This window comes from Carassius carassius, chromosome 37 (assembly GCF_963082965.1).
Source record: "Carassius carassius chromosome 37, fCarCar2.1, whole genome shotgun sequence".
NCBI classification, from domain to species: Eukaryota; Metazoa; Chordata; class Actinopteri; order Cypriniformes; family Cyprinidae; genus Carassius; species Carassius carassius.
The window spans coordinates 11,669,173-11,686,141 of record NC_081791.1 but is presented as its reverse complement, the minus strand read 5'-3'; the positions used below and the strand labels follow the sequence as shown (position 1 = coordinate 11,686,141).

The following is a 16,969-nucleotide window of genomic DNA, read 5'->3' as shown; positions in this document are numbered from 1 at the left end:
GCACAATCACTAAACTCCATCATGATAACATACATGTACCTGAAATAATGAAACATTATTTTAACAACATTAGATGTAACATAAATCCCTAATGTACAAAATAAATTAAGAAAAAAACTTCAAATTTTTAATGCAGAGAATTTTGGGATTGTCATTTTACGGTTATTAACTGCAAATTATATGTTCTTTTTCCACTTTCAAAAATGGTATACTACCATAAAATTACATGTAATGTCGATTACAGTTTTTCACCATATATAGAAGGGAAACTTACCGTTAACCATATAACCATTTTTTACTGTAGTATTTTTACAATCTTTTACATTTAAATTCATGGTCATTTTTTGTTCACACGATATGTAGTTTTACTTCTAGGGTAAAGCGCCCCGGTGCAAATCCCATGAAATTATGGTTTAACAGAACAGCTCAAAACAACATAGAAGTTAGGATAGCACACTGAAAAATAAATAAATAAAAAAATAAGAAGAATTTACTATCAATCTTGCTAATTTTTATTTTGCCAGTTTTTGCACAAATATTTTTTAAGTAAATTTCAAACATGTGGAAATTAAGTAAATCTACTTAACTAAGATGAGTAAAATTAACATAGTGAAAGAGTACACTTAACTCAACTTGCTAAATTTTACTGAGTAATTTTTTACTTACAAATCTGATGTGATTAATATAATTAAGTAAAACCATCTTTCAAATACATTTGACTTTTTTTATGCAGTGCTGGTAATTATTTTAAATTAAGTAAATGTAAATAAATGTAAATGTTACTCTTGTAATGTAACATAATAATAATGCATTGAAAAAAATAAATAAGTAGATTTACTTAAGTAAATGAACACAGAGACCTCAATACTTGGTACACCATACACAATGAGTATGAATGGGTCACTTTGAGTAGAAAATAAACTTCAGATCAGATGTCACAAAAAAGTATGTTACTAAACCTAACATCAAAAGCAACCATAAAACAGTGTAAATACAACTCGAAAACAGTGAATATGTAACATGTTTAATGCCCCAGTGCATGATGGGAAATATGAGATCATAACTTTGATATTTACTTAAAGAATACTTGTAAACATAACAAACGGTTCCAAGTAAAATATATTTATGAGTTCCAACTTTAATTCCTACAAGCTTAAATTGAGTACTAATATAGAATTTACTTTATTTATTCTTTTTTTAATTCTTGCCTTATCTAAATTATTTAATGTAGAAATTACATTTGTTTTTATTTAGTATTTACTACACCACAAAACCATTTTATCAGTGCATATTTGCATCAGCAAATGTGTTTTTATATCATTTTTGCTTTTGTTAACTCTGTCGGGTAGTTTTAAGGTTGGGTTTGCCTTAGGGTATATGTTAATGTCCAAAAAAATAGAGCATTAACCTTTTAACACATTTGATGTGACATTCAGCCAAGTATGGTGACCCATACTCAGAATTTGTGCTCTGCATTTAACCCATCCAAAGTGCACACACACAGTGAACACACACCCTGAGCAGTAGGCAGCCATTTATGCTGCGGTGCCTGGGGGGCAGTTGGGGGTTCAGTGCCTTGCTCAAGGGCACCTAAGTCGTGGTACTGCCGGCCTGAGATTCGAACCCACAACCTTAGGGTTAGGAGTCAAACTCTCTAACGACTAGGCCACGACTATATATATATTTGCTACATATATATAAGTGTTATTATTGCTATTGTAATTGAATTCATGTAATATGTATAACATGTTTTGAGTAATGTGATACCAAAATTTATCTAGAAGCCAAAACATTGGCAAAGTGTAGCAAATCTATTTTCTTTTCCAATATATGTTTTATATGTACTGTAACACACTACCTGTAACACTGTTTTTAGTTTTATTGCTGTTATAACCAACTCAATTTACATGTGATGTGCAGCATAGACATGTACAATGTCAAGTATTGCCAGAATTAATCTAGATGTCAAAACAGTCGCAAAGTGCCACAAATCTGTTTTATTTTCCCTCCTGTATGTTACATGTACTGTAACACAATACCTGTTTTGTTTTGTTGTTGTTAGCAATTTCATTTACATCATGTGTGTAACGTGCTTTGTAAAGTGTTACCAAAATAAATCTAGAAGTCAAAAGAGTAGCAAAGTGCAACAAATCTCTGTTCCCTCCCCTCCTGTTTGTTTGGGTGAGCCCTTCTTTGACCTACAGGTCATGCCTGACCACACAAACTCTTTTGCTGATAGAAGGTCAGCTGACGTGCTGTGGTGCTCTGCTTTGTTGCAATCTGTAATCGCTGTGCTCATGAGTTTGGGCCAAGTCCCTGTGTGTCCAGCGCTGATAGCATTGACCTAAGAAATCACCACATCTGATTTACGCTCCCACAGTGGAATTACAAAAGCAGGCTGGTTATCTGCACACCAGCTCGTCTTATTGAATTAAACAAGCCTCCCTCGTTTTTTGCCCTCCCGCGCATATAGATGGAAAAGGGAGATTGGTTCCGGAGTTTTACTTTAAAAGTTTACAGCATGAAATGAAAAATGAAAGATAGAAAAACACAGCAGACAAAACAGTCCCAGATCTATTTGTTGTGTAGTGCAGGAATACGTGAAACTTTGCAAGATTTCTCGCAAAGCCATGTCTTATCGTGAGACTACATCGTAAATTGTGCCACCCTCTTCTTTATTCCAAAAATCAGTGTATTGTTCATATTTCTGTCATAACTAGCATACTGTGATAAAACCCTACAAAATATCAGGAGAATTATCCTTCCAGGGTTGACTACCTGCTTGAACTCAGTTTTACTGTGGCCTAATGTTTGCCAGATTTGTTTTAATAATAATAGTAATAATTTCTTTGAAATAATGATTGATAGGTTTAGACAGTGTCATATGGGGTGAGGAGCTGTCAAGTATTTAAAGGTGTGGTTCACATTCTTAGTGTATATATTCACTATTACGATACTAATTGCAAGTTTGTGGTTAACAAGATAACATAGAAAAAAACCAAACCTCCCTCTGATTTCAGGACGAGGCAAAGTGGGAGATATAGCAACATCAGTGTTGCTGTAGGAGAACTATACTTATGTAGATGTAGTGTGAAATCTAAATAGCCACGAAACTCACTCATCTTTACAGGAAACCAAAAGAGGCTTAAAGTAAAAAAGTATTATTTAAAGGGATGGTTCACCCAAAAATGAAAATTACCCGATGATTTACACACAATCAAGTCATCCTAGGTGTAAATGACTTTCTTCTTTAAGATGAATACAATCAGTTATGTTAAAAAAATTACCTGGCTCTTCTAAGCTTTATAATGATATTCAGTAGTCCAATAAAGTATATCCATCCATCATAAAAATGCTCCACATGGCTCAGGGGGTTAAAAAAGGCCTCCTGAAATGAATCAATTCATTTACATTAAAAAAAATATATATATCCATATTTAAAACTTTATAAATTGTAGTCTGTAGCTTTTGTAAACTATTGTACACACAGAGAGTGTCTTTCTAGCTCGGGATGACGTAAGCATTTTCATTTTGGGGTGAACTTTCCCTTTAATATGACTGAATAACATTAGGTTACACCTATCTTAAAAGTAACAAGTGCACAATACCATTATAGTGTTTTTATTGAACAGCTTTTGAATTTAAACACCATATTAAAGGCATAGTTCACCCAAAAATGAAAATTTGATGTTTATCTGCTTACCCCCAGGGAATCCAAGATGCATTTGACTTTGTTTCTTCAGTAGAACACAAACCATTTTATTTAAACACAAGCTGTTGCAGTCTGTCAGTCTTATAATGGAAGTGGATGGGAATCAAAGCTAAAACATACAATAAAAAACAAAAAACATGCACAAACAAAACTAAATTAAACCCTGCGGCTAGTGATGATACACTGATATGTAAATACACAAATGATCAGTCTGTGCAAGAAACTGAACAGTATTTATATCATTTTTTTTTTTTACCTCTGATTCACGTACTTTCCAAACTGTTAGAACTCTCCCGAGCACGTTCTCAGCAGCAAGCGCGTGAGGCAGCTTCTTCTTTTTGCTTTATGGCGGATCGCAGACTTAAGTGTATTAATGCCACCTATCTCTCAAGTGGACCATTGACACTCTATTTACAATCTTAATTATGAGTGTCAATGGTCCACCTGAGAGATAGGTGGCGGTAATGGACTTCTGTGTCTGCGTCTTCAATTCGCCATAAAGCAAGAAGAAGAAGAAGACGCCTCATGCGCCTGCTTGAGAACGCAGTCAGGAGGATGTGCTCAGGAATGTTCGAACAGTTCAGACATTGCGTGAATCAGAGGGGGAAAAACCTGTATAAATACTGTTCAGTTTCTTGCACAGACTGATCGTTTTGTGTGTCTTTACACATCAATGTATCGTCACGAGCCGCAGGGTTTCATTTGGTTTTGTTTATCTATGTTTTTTAAGTTTTATTGTATGTTTTAGCTGTGATTCCCATCCACTTAGATTATAAGACTGATAGACTGCTATGGTTTGTATTAAAAATCTTTGTTTGTGTTCTACTGAAGAAACAAAGTGACCTACATTTTGGATGCCCTGGGAGTAAGCAGATAAGCGTAACATTTTCATTTTTGGGTGAACTATCCCTTTAACACTACTCCTTTTTAAAAAATACAAATTTGTCATGAATATAAAAAGTATTTTGAAATAAATAATAAGAAGTAGAAGAACATTGGATGTTTTGTTAAATAAATAATAAAAAATGCATGACAAAATACATACATTTTTTGCATTTTACAATTTATATTGTTGCATTATGATATTTATAGAACATAATGGATGTCTATCATCCTGAGACAAAATATATAAATTAAATGTGTAGAAATATTAATATCACTATAATCAAAAATTTGCAAGATCTAAAATGGTTGAATTAACCCGTTTAGTATGTTCTTTCTTGCACCATGCTGAGCAACATAGCTGCAAAATAAATTCTTCTTCTGAATTCATATGAAATTATCTCTTAAAAATAAGTTACTTTTTCTCATGAGATCAGGTTACAATATATAATAAAAGGAAAAATATGGATGACTCATCATGCACAACATAGATTTGAGATCTTACGGTGCAATTTAGCATGTTCTTTCCTACACCAGGTCGACCGGATACTGCAACTTAGTAGCTGTAAAATTTAACGGGTCTTATATCTTGTCATTTTAGTGCGGTCTGAACCCACAGTTTAGGGTTTTAATCTCATACATAATGTCTATGGTTTTTCCTCCCAAAGCCGTTTCCATCCTCTCTGTCTCTGTGACACAGCCACATAGCTGAATACACTGCACTTCCGTCTGCCTTTTCCCGCACCGCAACTGCACTGTCAGCGAGTGGATATTCTTAGACCCAAACTCGGGCGCTAATTAGCCTTGCTAGCCTAGCATTGTTTATCTGTGTGAGATGACTTTGATTCCTCAATCTGTTCCTTCAGGAAAAAAAAAAAAAAGATTTATTTAAATAAATAGCTCTCACTTCCTTTGTCTCAAGCCAAGTCACTATCATAACATGACCGGTCAGAGGGCCAGAGGAAGGTAACGGGGAGATGGAGCGTGGCTGCAGGCTGCAGATAGAAGAGGTTTACCCTGGGAAAGTGACCTACGCTTCACCACACCTCAAATCTCAGTAAGACACTCGTATGGGATTATTAAACATGAAGGAAAGAGCGAGACACTGACAGACAAGGCTTAATTTAGTCACTTCCTAACTGAGCGCTCCAGCAATTTTGTCCTCAGATTACTCAGATGGGATCATCAGACAGGAATGTGATATGGAAGACAGACTGAGAGAGAAATGCGATGTGATGTCTGCAGCAAGTGTAAAAATAGTATAAAATAGTGTGTCACTTTTGATGAGTGTTTATTGATGTCATCTGCATATGCTGGTATGCTCCTAAAAGTTGGCAAAATAACTTTAGAGGAAAACAGTTTTTCACAAAAAATCATGCAAAAATATTGATGACTCATTCTGCACAGTAGATTATTTTCCAATCAGATGCACTCTAAAATGAGAATGCCCTGTCCTCTGAACAACCTGCAACAGACAGTTGCTAATGTTTTTGAAAGTAATATCTTGTGCTCACCAAACTGAATTTATTATTTGATCGAAAATACAGTAAAAGCAGTATTACTATAAAATAGTATTATAATTTAAAATAAATGTTTTTATATATATATATATATACTTTTTTATGTAAAATGTTATTTATTTATTTGAAAGCTGAATTTTCGGCATCATTCCTGTCTTCAGTGTCACATGATCCTTCAGAAATCACTCTTATATGCTGATTTGCATTTTACGTTTCTTTATATTATCAATGCTGAAAACAGTTTTGTTGCTCAATGTTATTGTGGAAATAGTGATTCTAATAGTGATAAGTTTGCCTCACCTCAATACCATAATGCTAAATGTATGTATGCTAAATTACCACCCATTTGTCAATATATATTTACAGGTTACTTTTTCAAAACTCTCTTTACCAACTTCAGCTGGGCACAGCATTTAATTTCACATTCAAAGTGCACTAAAACTACGACTTGTCACCCAGCACTCACTGTCACTCATTAATGGGAGCAGCTGCGGCCTAATTGTTAGAGATTGGGACTTGTAACCCAAAGGTTATGGGTTCGAGTCTCAGGTCCGGCAGGGATTGTTGGTGGGGGGAGTGAATGACCATCTCTTCCACCCTCAATACCACAACTGATGTGAGACCATTGAGTAAAGCACCAAACCCCCAACTTCTCCCTGGGCGCTGCAGCAATATGGCTGCCCACTGCTCCGTGTGTGTGTGTTTACTGCTGTGTGTGTTCACTCGGATGGGTTAAATGCAGAGCACAAATTTTGAGTATGGGTCACCATACTTGGTCACACGTAACTTTACTTATAAAGCACCTAAAAACAGGTGGCATTAAACAAAGAATGGCAGCTCTCTACTGGTTTCACTGCTATATATGTTACATAGTGCATGTTTTCATTATAGTTCAACATTTTTCCTAAATTGTCCAATTTTGTATAGATGTTATAATGAAATGTAAAGATTAACAACTGATTAACACCAATTGTTTACATTTCATATATATTTCAGTACAGTATTACTGTAAAAAATTTAGCAAAATCCTGTCTTAAGTTTTGTATTGTGTTTTGAACATAAGTTTTAAAAGAGTATGTAAATAAGCAGACTGAGCTGTAGGCACAATGTTTTGGTGGGTTTTGTATCTAAATGAGAAAGGATTTCATGTAATGTGAAAGATGTGATCAAATATATTTTGTTCCAAAGCAATGATAAATGATCCACAGCTTAGCCCACATAGACTGCTGTTGTGCTCACTTTGTGAAGAATAAAAAAATAATAATTCTGAGGTATTGAGAAATGTGTCCTAGCGATAGTAAATAAATAAAGAAAAACTTATAAATGACCAGCAGTTGACTAGCTGGACTAAATGTGTGTGGATGTGTTATTGTATGGCTATCAATTGTTTTCAATGTGTGTGAGAATATTGTTAACATGGGGGATTCCCAAACATAGTTGCTTCCATCCATCAGCACAAACTTCCCTTCATCAAGCAGCAGAAAATAGAACAAGGCATGAATATTTCATAAAACCTTCACCTCCAACACACACACACACACTCCTAAATACACTCATTTGGAATGATATCAACATATTCATCAATAATCAAAGCACACACAGACACACACACACACACACACACACACACACACACACACTCACACAGTCTTTGTTCATCAAAATGCCTGCGCATGTGTATTTGTGTGTGTGCGTGTCTGTGTGGTATTGTGTCTGTGTGTGTCCTCGCCCCGTACAGTAAATAGAGAAATAAAAGATGAGAGAGTGTTGTGAAGTTCTCCTCCTCTAGCCGCTCAGTCTGGAGTCTTGGCCAAATTTCCGCTGTGGTGTAGGTGTGGTGCCTGTCTCTCGTTCTTTCACAGAGACAGCAGTGAAGTGGGAGTGCTGTCGCTCGCGGCGGGCAGGAGGCCAGCAATCTGCCACACCAAACCGTGCACCTCCACAAGAGGACCCAAGGGGTCGGGTGGGTCAAAGGTCAGCTGTCCTTTCTCTTCCTCAGCATTCTCTCTCTCTCTCTCTCTCTCTCTCTCTCTCACGGTATCTCTCAATCTTATCAGGTCCCGTCACGGCGGCCCGCAGGAACATCCCTGACTTCCTGTTTCTGGAGGTGGTGGGCGGCAGGAGGTGGACTGGAGGAGCGGTGAGGCGGCCGCAAACACATTTACTGTGAGAATGTCCAGGGGGGAATGTGAAGCAGACAGCCAGGCGAAGACCACTGTCACGTAGCCAACTTTCACCATCAAGGAGAGACCTTCCCGTCCACATGGCCCATGCAATATTTGCCAGTAAATCACTGACGCAGCAGAAGCACGTATGTGTAAGTGTCTATTTATATACATTTAAATTGTCACAAACACACCATGCTGTATCTCACAATGTGAATATAAAGGTTAAACCTTTTCACTTTAGGGTTGTTATAGTTAACTAAAAGTAAAACCATAAAAACAAATATATATATATATATATATATATATATAATAAATATAAAATATTTATTAAAAGAAAAATAATTCAGCTTTTTATTTTCATTGCAAGTTGTATATATGTATGTATGTGTGTATGTGTGTGTGTGTGTGTGTGTGTGTGCGTTATTTGCAATAAAACATATATAATAAAAAGAAAAAAATAATTTAGATATATATCTATTTTTTATGTTGTATGCCCAACACAAAATAATAAAAATGAACTGTTTTCTGGCAAGTAATTAAATAAAAACACAAAACAATAATAATAAAGTAAATTGGTGTAGTAAAACATTAATATACTTTGCTTAAAACATATTTAAGACTATTGTAATAAATGTTTTTACATTTTCTTCACAAACTTTTAAATGTGGGATGTCATGGAAGTAGCAGATCTCTATTGACTTGTGATGTACATCTGAGTGAAACAGATTATTAAAGAAAGAAAAACTGTTGGGCAGGGACTATTATTATTATTTGTAGGGATAAACTGTTCACAGTAATATCAATAGCATGCATTTAGGAAATAGATTTGAATCAAAAGACGTACATTTCATTCTAGATTTAAAATTCTTTTTTGTTTTGGCATTCCACTGCGCTGCTTTCCCATTGTTTTTCTATGTATATATGTGTTTGATGGACATATTTGACCTTTGTGCTCAGTGTCTAAAAATTTAAGTTCAACTGTAAGTTAAAAAAAATCTGTATTCAAACCTTGCTTTTTCATAGCTCTACATCCCCCTTTTTTCTAAACCCTAGTGCCTGAAAGTAATTTTACGCTACGATCAACTAGAGCTGCACATTTCCCTTTTTACACCCATCACCCTCTCTGCATAATAGCTCTCTCATTTTCCCAAAGACAAATGCCAGCACCATTATATTTCAGAAAACCATGACAAGTCTTCATAGATTAAACAATAAAACGCCTCACGTGGCCTTTTGTGGCCTGTTCCTGAGCTGCCTACTGTACTAATGGAGTTAAATCCACTTACACATACACATAAAACTCCATTTCCCTCTTTGCAATTCTGTGCGGCCTGAACTCTCATGCCTCGCCTTGCATTTATTCATAGAGTCGAGGATATTGATGTACTGCTCAATGGGGGGAGAAATTGGCTGGATGCAGCCGCCTAAGACTGGATGAATTGCATAGGTGTGGAGACGAGAAACCACAGGACTAATTTGTGGTTTTCACAAGGACGTTTGAGAATGTTTAAATGTGGTTACTTCACATTCTTTTAAGGTAAATCAAAAGCCAACTTTACACTTCGTACACATCCACTTGTGTGTAGTTTTAAGCACATGGACATAGTTTAAGAGTGATGGTCCTTAACTTTCACATCCTCTTGAGTTGGATGAGGTTAAACGATTGTGTTCAACTGTTGTTAACCTTGACCCTTCTCAAAGGAGAGAGGCAAGCCGACATCTCATCTCATCTCATTAAGAGGTCGCCCTCCCTGACCCGTCCAATGTTCAGAGTTTCTTCTATATTTGTAACAAGTGATGGAGTGATGGAGATTGGCCTACTTTCTGCTTCACTTCATTTGCAAACAAAACAATTTTTTATATTCTCCATATTACTCGCATGAAGTTAATGAAGCTCGTTGTGAAGTATGAAGTTCATTGTAATCACAGCTATTTAATTACTGGCCTCCTTTGCTGCATTTTTCACAGACAGCCATGAATTAAATGCCACTCTCAACCAGAGCATGGCCGTGATTTCAGCTCATTAGACTATAACAAATAATGTTTAGATGAGCAATAAAAATACTTAATGTTTGCATACAAACCCAGACTGGAATAGTGTGTGTGTGTGTGTGTGTGTGTGTGTGTGTGTGTGTGTGTGTGTGTGTGTGTGTGTGTGTGTGTGAGTGTGTGTGTGTGTGTGTGTGTGTGTGTGTGTGTGTGTGTGTGCGTGTGTGTGTGTGTACACAGTACAGAAAAAAAGTTAAAAATTAAAATAAAAATAAATAAATAAATAAAACAAAATGAAATAGAAGATAAACATTTATAAAAATCCAAATTAAAAAAATATATAAAGTACAGTATATGAAACTGTATAAAACCTCAGCTCCTAAAATAATAAAGTGGATAAACTGAAGTTTTAGTTACTTTTTAGCCGTAGATTTGTGAACTTTTCATGTCCAAAGTTTTAATAAAACAGGCTTTACACTTCTGACCCCTATATAAATAATCTCCACTGAAAAAAAAAATGCTTCTAAATTATCAGGTTATATCCAAGTCAAATATAATATTTAATATAACTAAATCAGCCTGACTATATTGGGTTGCACAAAGTCATTTTTTAAAGTAATTTTTAAGGGTCACATACGGTAGAACTAATTTTTTTGGGTAAAAACTGCATGTTTTGACTTTTTACAGTGTATTTTTAAATAAATGATGGGTTGACCACAAATATTTAGCTGTGAAAACTGTCTATAAATCACTTTAAGTATAGTTATTTCATGCTACCAAGAAACCAGAGAGCAGGCTTTGCCGTATATTCTGGGCAAAGGTTGAATGCATCTAAAATGGTTATGTTACATTAGTGTGTATGTTGGGTTTATGTGTTTTCTTCACTTCGTGTTGACTGCCATGTCTTTACATTTGCGCTCATTGTTACAAGTTGTTAACACTCAAGTGCACAGCTTTCTTTGTGGTCCCGGCCCCCCAGTAAAATCAGGGTTCCTGTGTGTGCGCAAGTGTGTTATGATTTAGTGTATGTGCCCTATATGAGTGTGTGTACAGCAGGCCTAAAACAATGGCCATCTCAGATTACATCTCTCTGTCTGTGAAGGCTGTAAAGGGGGGCAGGACAACTCCCACTGGCTACCCCTCCCGCCGCTCCTGTCCGGGCTGACGCTCTGATTGGCTCAGGCCACATATATATTTACAGCATGGGTTCATCAAAACTCACTACAACTTTCAAACTCAGCACAAGAACTATATAACGTCTGGAGGCAGGAGTTACAAAACACTAACATCTTTGGGATTTTATGATTCTCTGAAGCAAAGGGTGCAGCCTTTTCTAACTCTCTTTCTTTCTTTTTACAATTCGTTTCATTTAGGTTACTGGTCAGTCTGTATTTAAAGTAGCTTAAAGTAGTAAAGAGACGCCCTGGTGTTGCTTCTATTCAAAGACAACAGCGTGCTTTAACCGTGGTGGTCTTGCTGGAATGAATATATCTGAGTCTAGTTGCTGTCAAGAGGCCAGTTCTCAGCCCAGCCAGGTTGCGGAGCGTGGGACATGGGGTGCCTCCTCCAGCACTCCGGGCCCTGACCGGGGACATGGTTTTGACCGCAGCCGGACCACAGAGCTGGCTCCGGTGCCCGGCTCTGGAACACGGACGGGGTCCCGAACCGGAGCAGAGGCCAGGACAGGAAGTCCGGACTCAACCCGCCCTGGAGCTCTGACCCTGGGCTCCAGCGATGGAAAATCAGGGGGGGAGTCGAGGATCAGGAGGCCGATGAATGCCTTCATGGTGTGGGCTAAAGATGAGCGCAAACGTCTGGCCCTCCAGAACCCAGACCTGCATAACGCCGTGCTCAGTAAGATGCTGGGTAAGACACTCACTATACATCACAACTCGGAGGTTAAACTGGGGTCAATCTAGTGCATGTGCAATGTGGCATGTTTGAAAACTAGTGGTTTAAAATATGAAAATTCTAATAAAACATATATAATATATGTGTCAGAATTGCCTAATTAATACATATAGTAAATAATTAAAAATAAAAAATAAAGAAAAATAAAGAATAATAATTACCTTTTAAAAAGATTGTGAATGTGAGGTTATTAGACGAACAATTGGAATAGAATTATACTACTTATAAATGACAAGCAAACATGGCCACATTGTCACTTAAATCTTTAGTAAATGACCATAAAATGAAGTTAATTCCAAATCGAATCGTTTAAACATGATCATTTTTTGGAGTTTATTGTTAAATTGATATTCATTTTGCTTATTCACACCCTGCTACTTCTAAAGTCAGGCTGATTCATTGCCATTAAAAATTATTACAAACTCAATTTTATATTCATGTCAAGTTTGAACGACGCTCATAATTATTGATTAGTAAACAAGCCTTAGGCACACATGACATGGAAGTCATGTAATTTTTTTTTTTTGTAAATCTTGTACAATATTTGTGTTTGGCTGTTTCTCGGGGACACATTTTGATCTCCTTATTTTTAAAAAATATAACAGGGCTGTGGCAGAAACATAAGCTGCCGATTGTCTGAAGCCATTGACCCATTAATAATTCAAATACTACAACCCAACCCCATGTGCCCCGCACCAGTTACACATAATGATTTGCTCATGTCACACACACGTTTGTCCGTGCTTGTGTTACATCTGTTTTCACCAAAAGCAATCACTGCTGCAAATGTAAAAATTGTGACAGCTCATTTAAAAATCATTTGTGCATGATTATATTTGTATATTTATTCCAGAGAGCTAAATTAAATACTTTTTATAAATAATCAGAGGAATCTGTCTCAATACTCTGGCATTGTTTCTGGATTAAATTAGATTAGTGACTAAACTATGTATGATAAAAAAATAATTTATAAGCTACTAAAGCAAAAACAGCTATAACGCAAAAAGTAGCACAATGAATCCTGAAACAACAACACTGATTGGATGATGTTTTTAGGTCAATCCTGGAAGGCTCTAAGCACACTAGACAAGCGTCCGTTTGTGGAGGAAGCCGAACGACTCCGTTTGCAGCACCTCCAGGATCACCCGAACTACAAATACCGTCCTCGCCGCAAAAAACAGCCCAAGAAGATGAAACGTGTGGAACCGGGTTTGCTCCTCCAAGGCCTCGCTGGCGGCCCGGGACCAGGAGATGCTTACTCTCAACATCGCCATGCCCATCATCTACTGCCTCCTCTGGGACACTTCCGAGACCTCCACCACTCCGGAGCTCCGGAGCTGGAGAGTTTTGGCCTGCCAACGCCGGAGATGTCACCGCTGGACGTGTTGGAGGAGGGAGGCGGAGATTCTGTGTTTTTCCCCCCTCACATGCAGGAAGATGTGGGTCTGGGTTCGTGGATAAACTACCACCAACATCCAAACCATCAAACTGGCCACCACCCTCATCACAACTCCCATAACCTCCAGCATTCCCACCCACACCTCAACCAGAAGTCTCCACTGGCCTGCCTCCCGCTGCAGGAGAAATGCCTGGTTGTGGAGTCCACGAACCCTAACAGTCTCTACCCCAACATGAGCCTCCCTGAATCCTCCAAGGCTCCTCACACTCCCACACCTGCAGGCTATTACGGTCAGATATACGGGAGCAGTCAGTCCCAGCCCGCCTTCACCTCTCATCTGGGCCAGCTGTCTCCACCGCCCGAGACCTCGGCAGTCGCTCAGGTCGCTCCACCCTCTCTGGACGCTGTGGACCCGCTTGGACCCTCGGTCGAGTTCTGGGGCGAAGTGGACAGGATTGAGTTCGACCAATACCTGAGTGTGAACAGGACTCGATTGAGTAGGAACGCCACTTGCGAGGAGAGCAGCGCTTTGATATCAGCCCTGTCCGACGCCAGCAGCGCCGTCTACTACAGCGCATGCATTACGGGATAAAACCGCTTCTCCACGCAGTCCTGAAGTCTGGTGCACATATGGCTTTTTTGAGTCTCAGATCTGTTTGATTTATTTGAGTTGCGGGGAATCATCTTGCTCGGTTTCATGAATCACTGGAGGTTACTGAACTCTATACAGGATGGTTCTCAGCATATAGACTTCACTAAATTACATTTCACAGTATGACTAGTCATTTCTGGTCTTGATAACCTGTACTTTCTGAGACTGTGGCCGATTTAACCGATAATTTTGCTGACTCCATCCAGCTACTGTATGCTTACGGTCTCAAATGAGGGTACTGGGACGTGGAAGTCAAGAATGTGAATATTTTTGCAATGCATATATATTTGTCTTTTTATTTGCTTTTTATTTTGTTTATTTCTATTTTTATAGACATTTTATATAAGGTTGTATAAAAATATGTTTTGCACTGGGTATGTGAAAACCACTCAAGACTTTTATACTGCACTTAATATCTTTCAAATACTCTTTTTTTTCATGACATCTTATGTATTTTGAGCCATTGGCGACTAATTTATCTCGCATTCTTCCCTTCTGTGTGGTTGAATATGTTTGAATTGGGCATTTCATGTGGACATGAAATTTTGTAATCCTCTTAGCATTTGAGGAACATGTTGAGTTGGTAATAACTCTCCCCCTTTTGGTAATAATTATCTTCAAATAAAAAGAGTTCGCAATAAAAAATGTCTCAGAGCTATTAAATCAAAGCAATTAAATTGAAAACACACAATTGTACATAGTATTTCACTAACACACTTTCCCACACCACAGAGTGCATGTGCTTTTCTATGTGTTCTTTTTTTCTTCTTCTTAAAACAGTTTTAATAAAAAAAAAATACAAAAAAATGTATTACACAGCAAAATGTATCGATGCATATTTTGCAAAATAAAGTTGTCACTAAATAATGGGGAGTTGTCAAAATCTTTACACTTGCATTAGGTGCATATTTGCCTGATTTATGTAAAATGGTGATGTGACTGCAATTGTTGTTGCCTTTTTGAGAGAACAGAGAGCGAGAGCAGGGCCGCAATGTTTAAGTTGTAATCCAGTCTTGTCTCTCTGATTCCCTCCTCCAAGATTTTTGATCAGCCACAAAATGAGTTTGGCTCTTTAAGCAATTTTTTCCCCTAAAACCACGGATAAAAAGAAAACATTTTCGACTGTGGAGAACAAAACTGAAACTGTCTTCTCTTATGTCTTTATACAAAAAAAGGCAGCTCTGAGATTAAAGAAATGCTCCCTCATGTTGATTCACTCAGTACTGGAGAACAAAAAGATTGATATAAGAGTGGGTTTCAAGAGGGAAAATAGTCTTTCCAAAGCATTAACATTTCAGGCAGGATGCCTAGTGTGTGTTATTCTTTACATCCAATGATACACATTTCATGTGTTCTTTTCCTTCATATCATGCTGACTATATTCGGATGTCTGTTGAATGACACACCACAGGTTCTTTAGCCAAGATGTTAAGTGAGCTCAGTTAGGTTCAGGTCAGCTGCCGTGCGGTAAAGTTTCATCCCGCCAATTAATTAGCCAAAGAATTAGCAGGAATGTCAAAACAGAGGAAGATCCTGGGGAAACTGGGGATGTTGGGATAGCAGGAATCTGTGTGTTGTAGAATATCTTTGTGTGTGTGTGTGTGTGTGTGTGTGTGTTGCAGGGGAAAGGATGTTGCAGGAAAGAGGAGCTTTTTTTCACCCCTGACCAGCTCCCTAAATGGAAAGAACAACACTGACCAATCATGCAGGTCCAGTAATTCTGAAGTCCGATGTGCAGGTCAGCAAAACGACGCTTATTTTGAGCTGCGTGTTATTTTGTGTGAAAGACAGAAAGAAGGCTTGAAAGCTAAATTTGTGGTTGTTGCTGGTATTTCGCCATTTCTTTCACAGTTTACGGTTTATTGCCCATCTGTGGCTTCATGAAGTCATGAGCAGTGTTTTCACGAAATGCACCCCTGGTGATTTTTTTTTTTACCCAAATGAAACTGACTGTAAATCTCTTCACTTTTTGTAAAGGATGATTAATCAAAACTCAACTCTGCAGGCTTCAGGAATCTCAAGTTTGAAACAATGTTTCGACTTAAGTCTTTGTATCTTATCAGTCAACTGACCTGTGTTTGTTTTCAATGAAAAGACATTGGGCCTAAAAATAAAGAGGTTCAAAGCATTCTCAATGCCTTTGAACATTTTGCCACAACTTGTGCTTACAATGTTTTTGTACCTGCATAGTGCTGATAATTTTAGAGCTCCAGACAGAAAAAAAGAGAGAAAGGATTTTTATGCTGTATCGATTATAGTTAAAACATTAGGGTGACCCTAAATAGTCAAAGATTCGATGCTTCAATAGGAGGAGCTTGATTTGACTATTAATTTCACAGTCGAATATTCAAGGCCGAGGGGTGTTATGACCAATTTGGCTATATGGGGGTGCTCAAATGTCTGATTTCAGATAGAACTACCAGTTTTCTCCCAAAGTTAATATACAGCCTATTGAGATAATGCTGTAAATAAGATTATAATCAATATTTTAACGTGCATGAATAAATCCAAACACCCCTATAGATTTTTATTAGCCTCCAAACCAACACACAATAACATTAATATTACCATGTGCTGTTGTTCTGTTGTTTGCCAGTGTAAATGTTCAAGCTTTTTAAAGCAGGAATGATTCTGATTGGCTGTCAATGTTTTAGTGGGGAAAAAATTAATCAGTGATTCCAAAGAAATCATTCCTTTATGTCATTATCATTATAGTTGTGGACAAAATTTGTAAAA

General features: G+C 37.4%; 1 protein-coding gene across 1 annotated transcript; it reads left to right on the top strand.

Annotated features, from left to right (window-relative positions):
- The first annotated feature begins 11,480 nt into the window (after positions 1 to 11,480).
- Positions 11,481 to 15,100, top strand: sox18 (SRY-box transcription factor 18). Its single transcript, XM_059527485.1, has 2 exons — positions 11,481 to 12,137; positions 13,239 to 15,100. Exons 1-2 carry the CDS (start codon positions 11,753 to 11,755, stop codon positions 14,171 to 14,173), a joined length of 1,320 nt encoding a protein of 439 aa, XP_059383468.1. The 5' UTR covers positions 11,481 to 11,752; the 3' UTR covers positions 14,174 to 15,100.
- Positions 15,101 to 16,969: the final 1,869 nt, after the last annotated feature.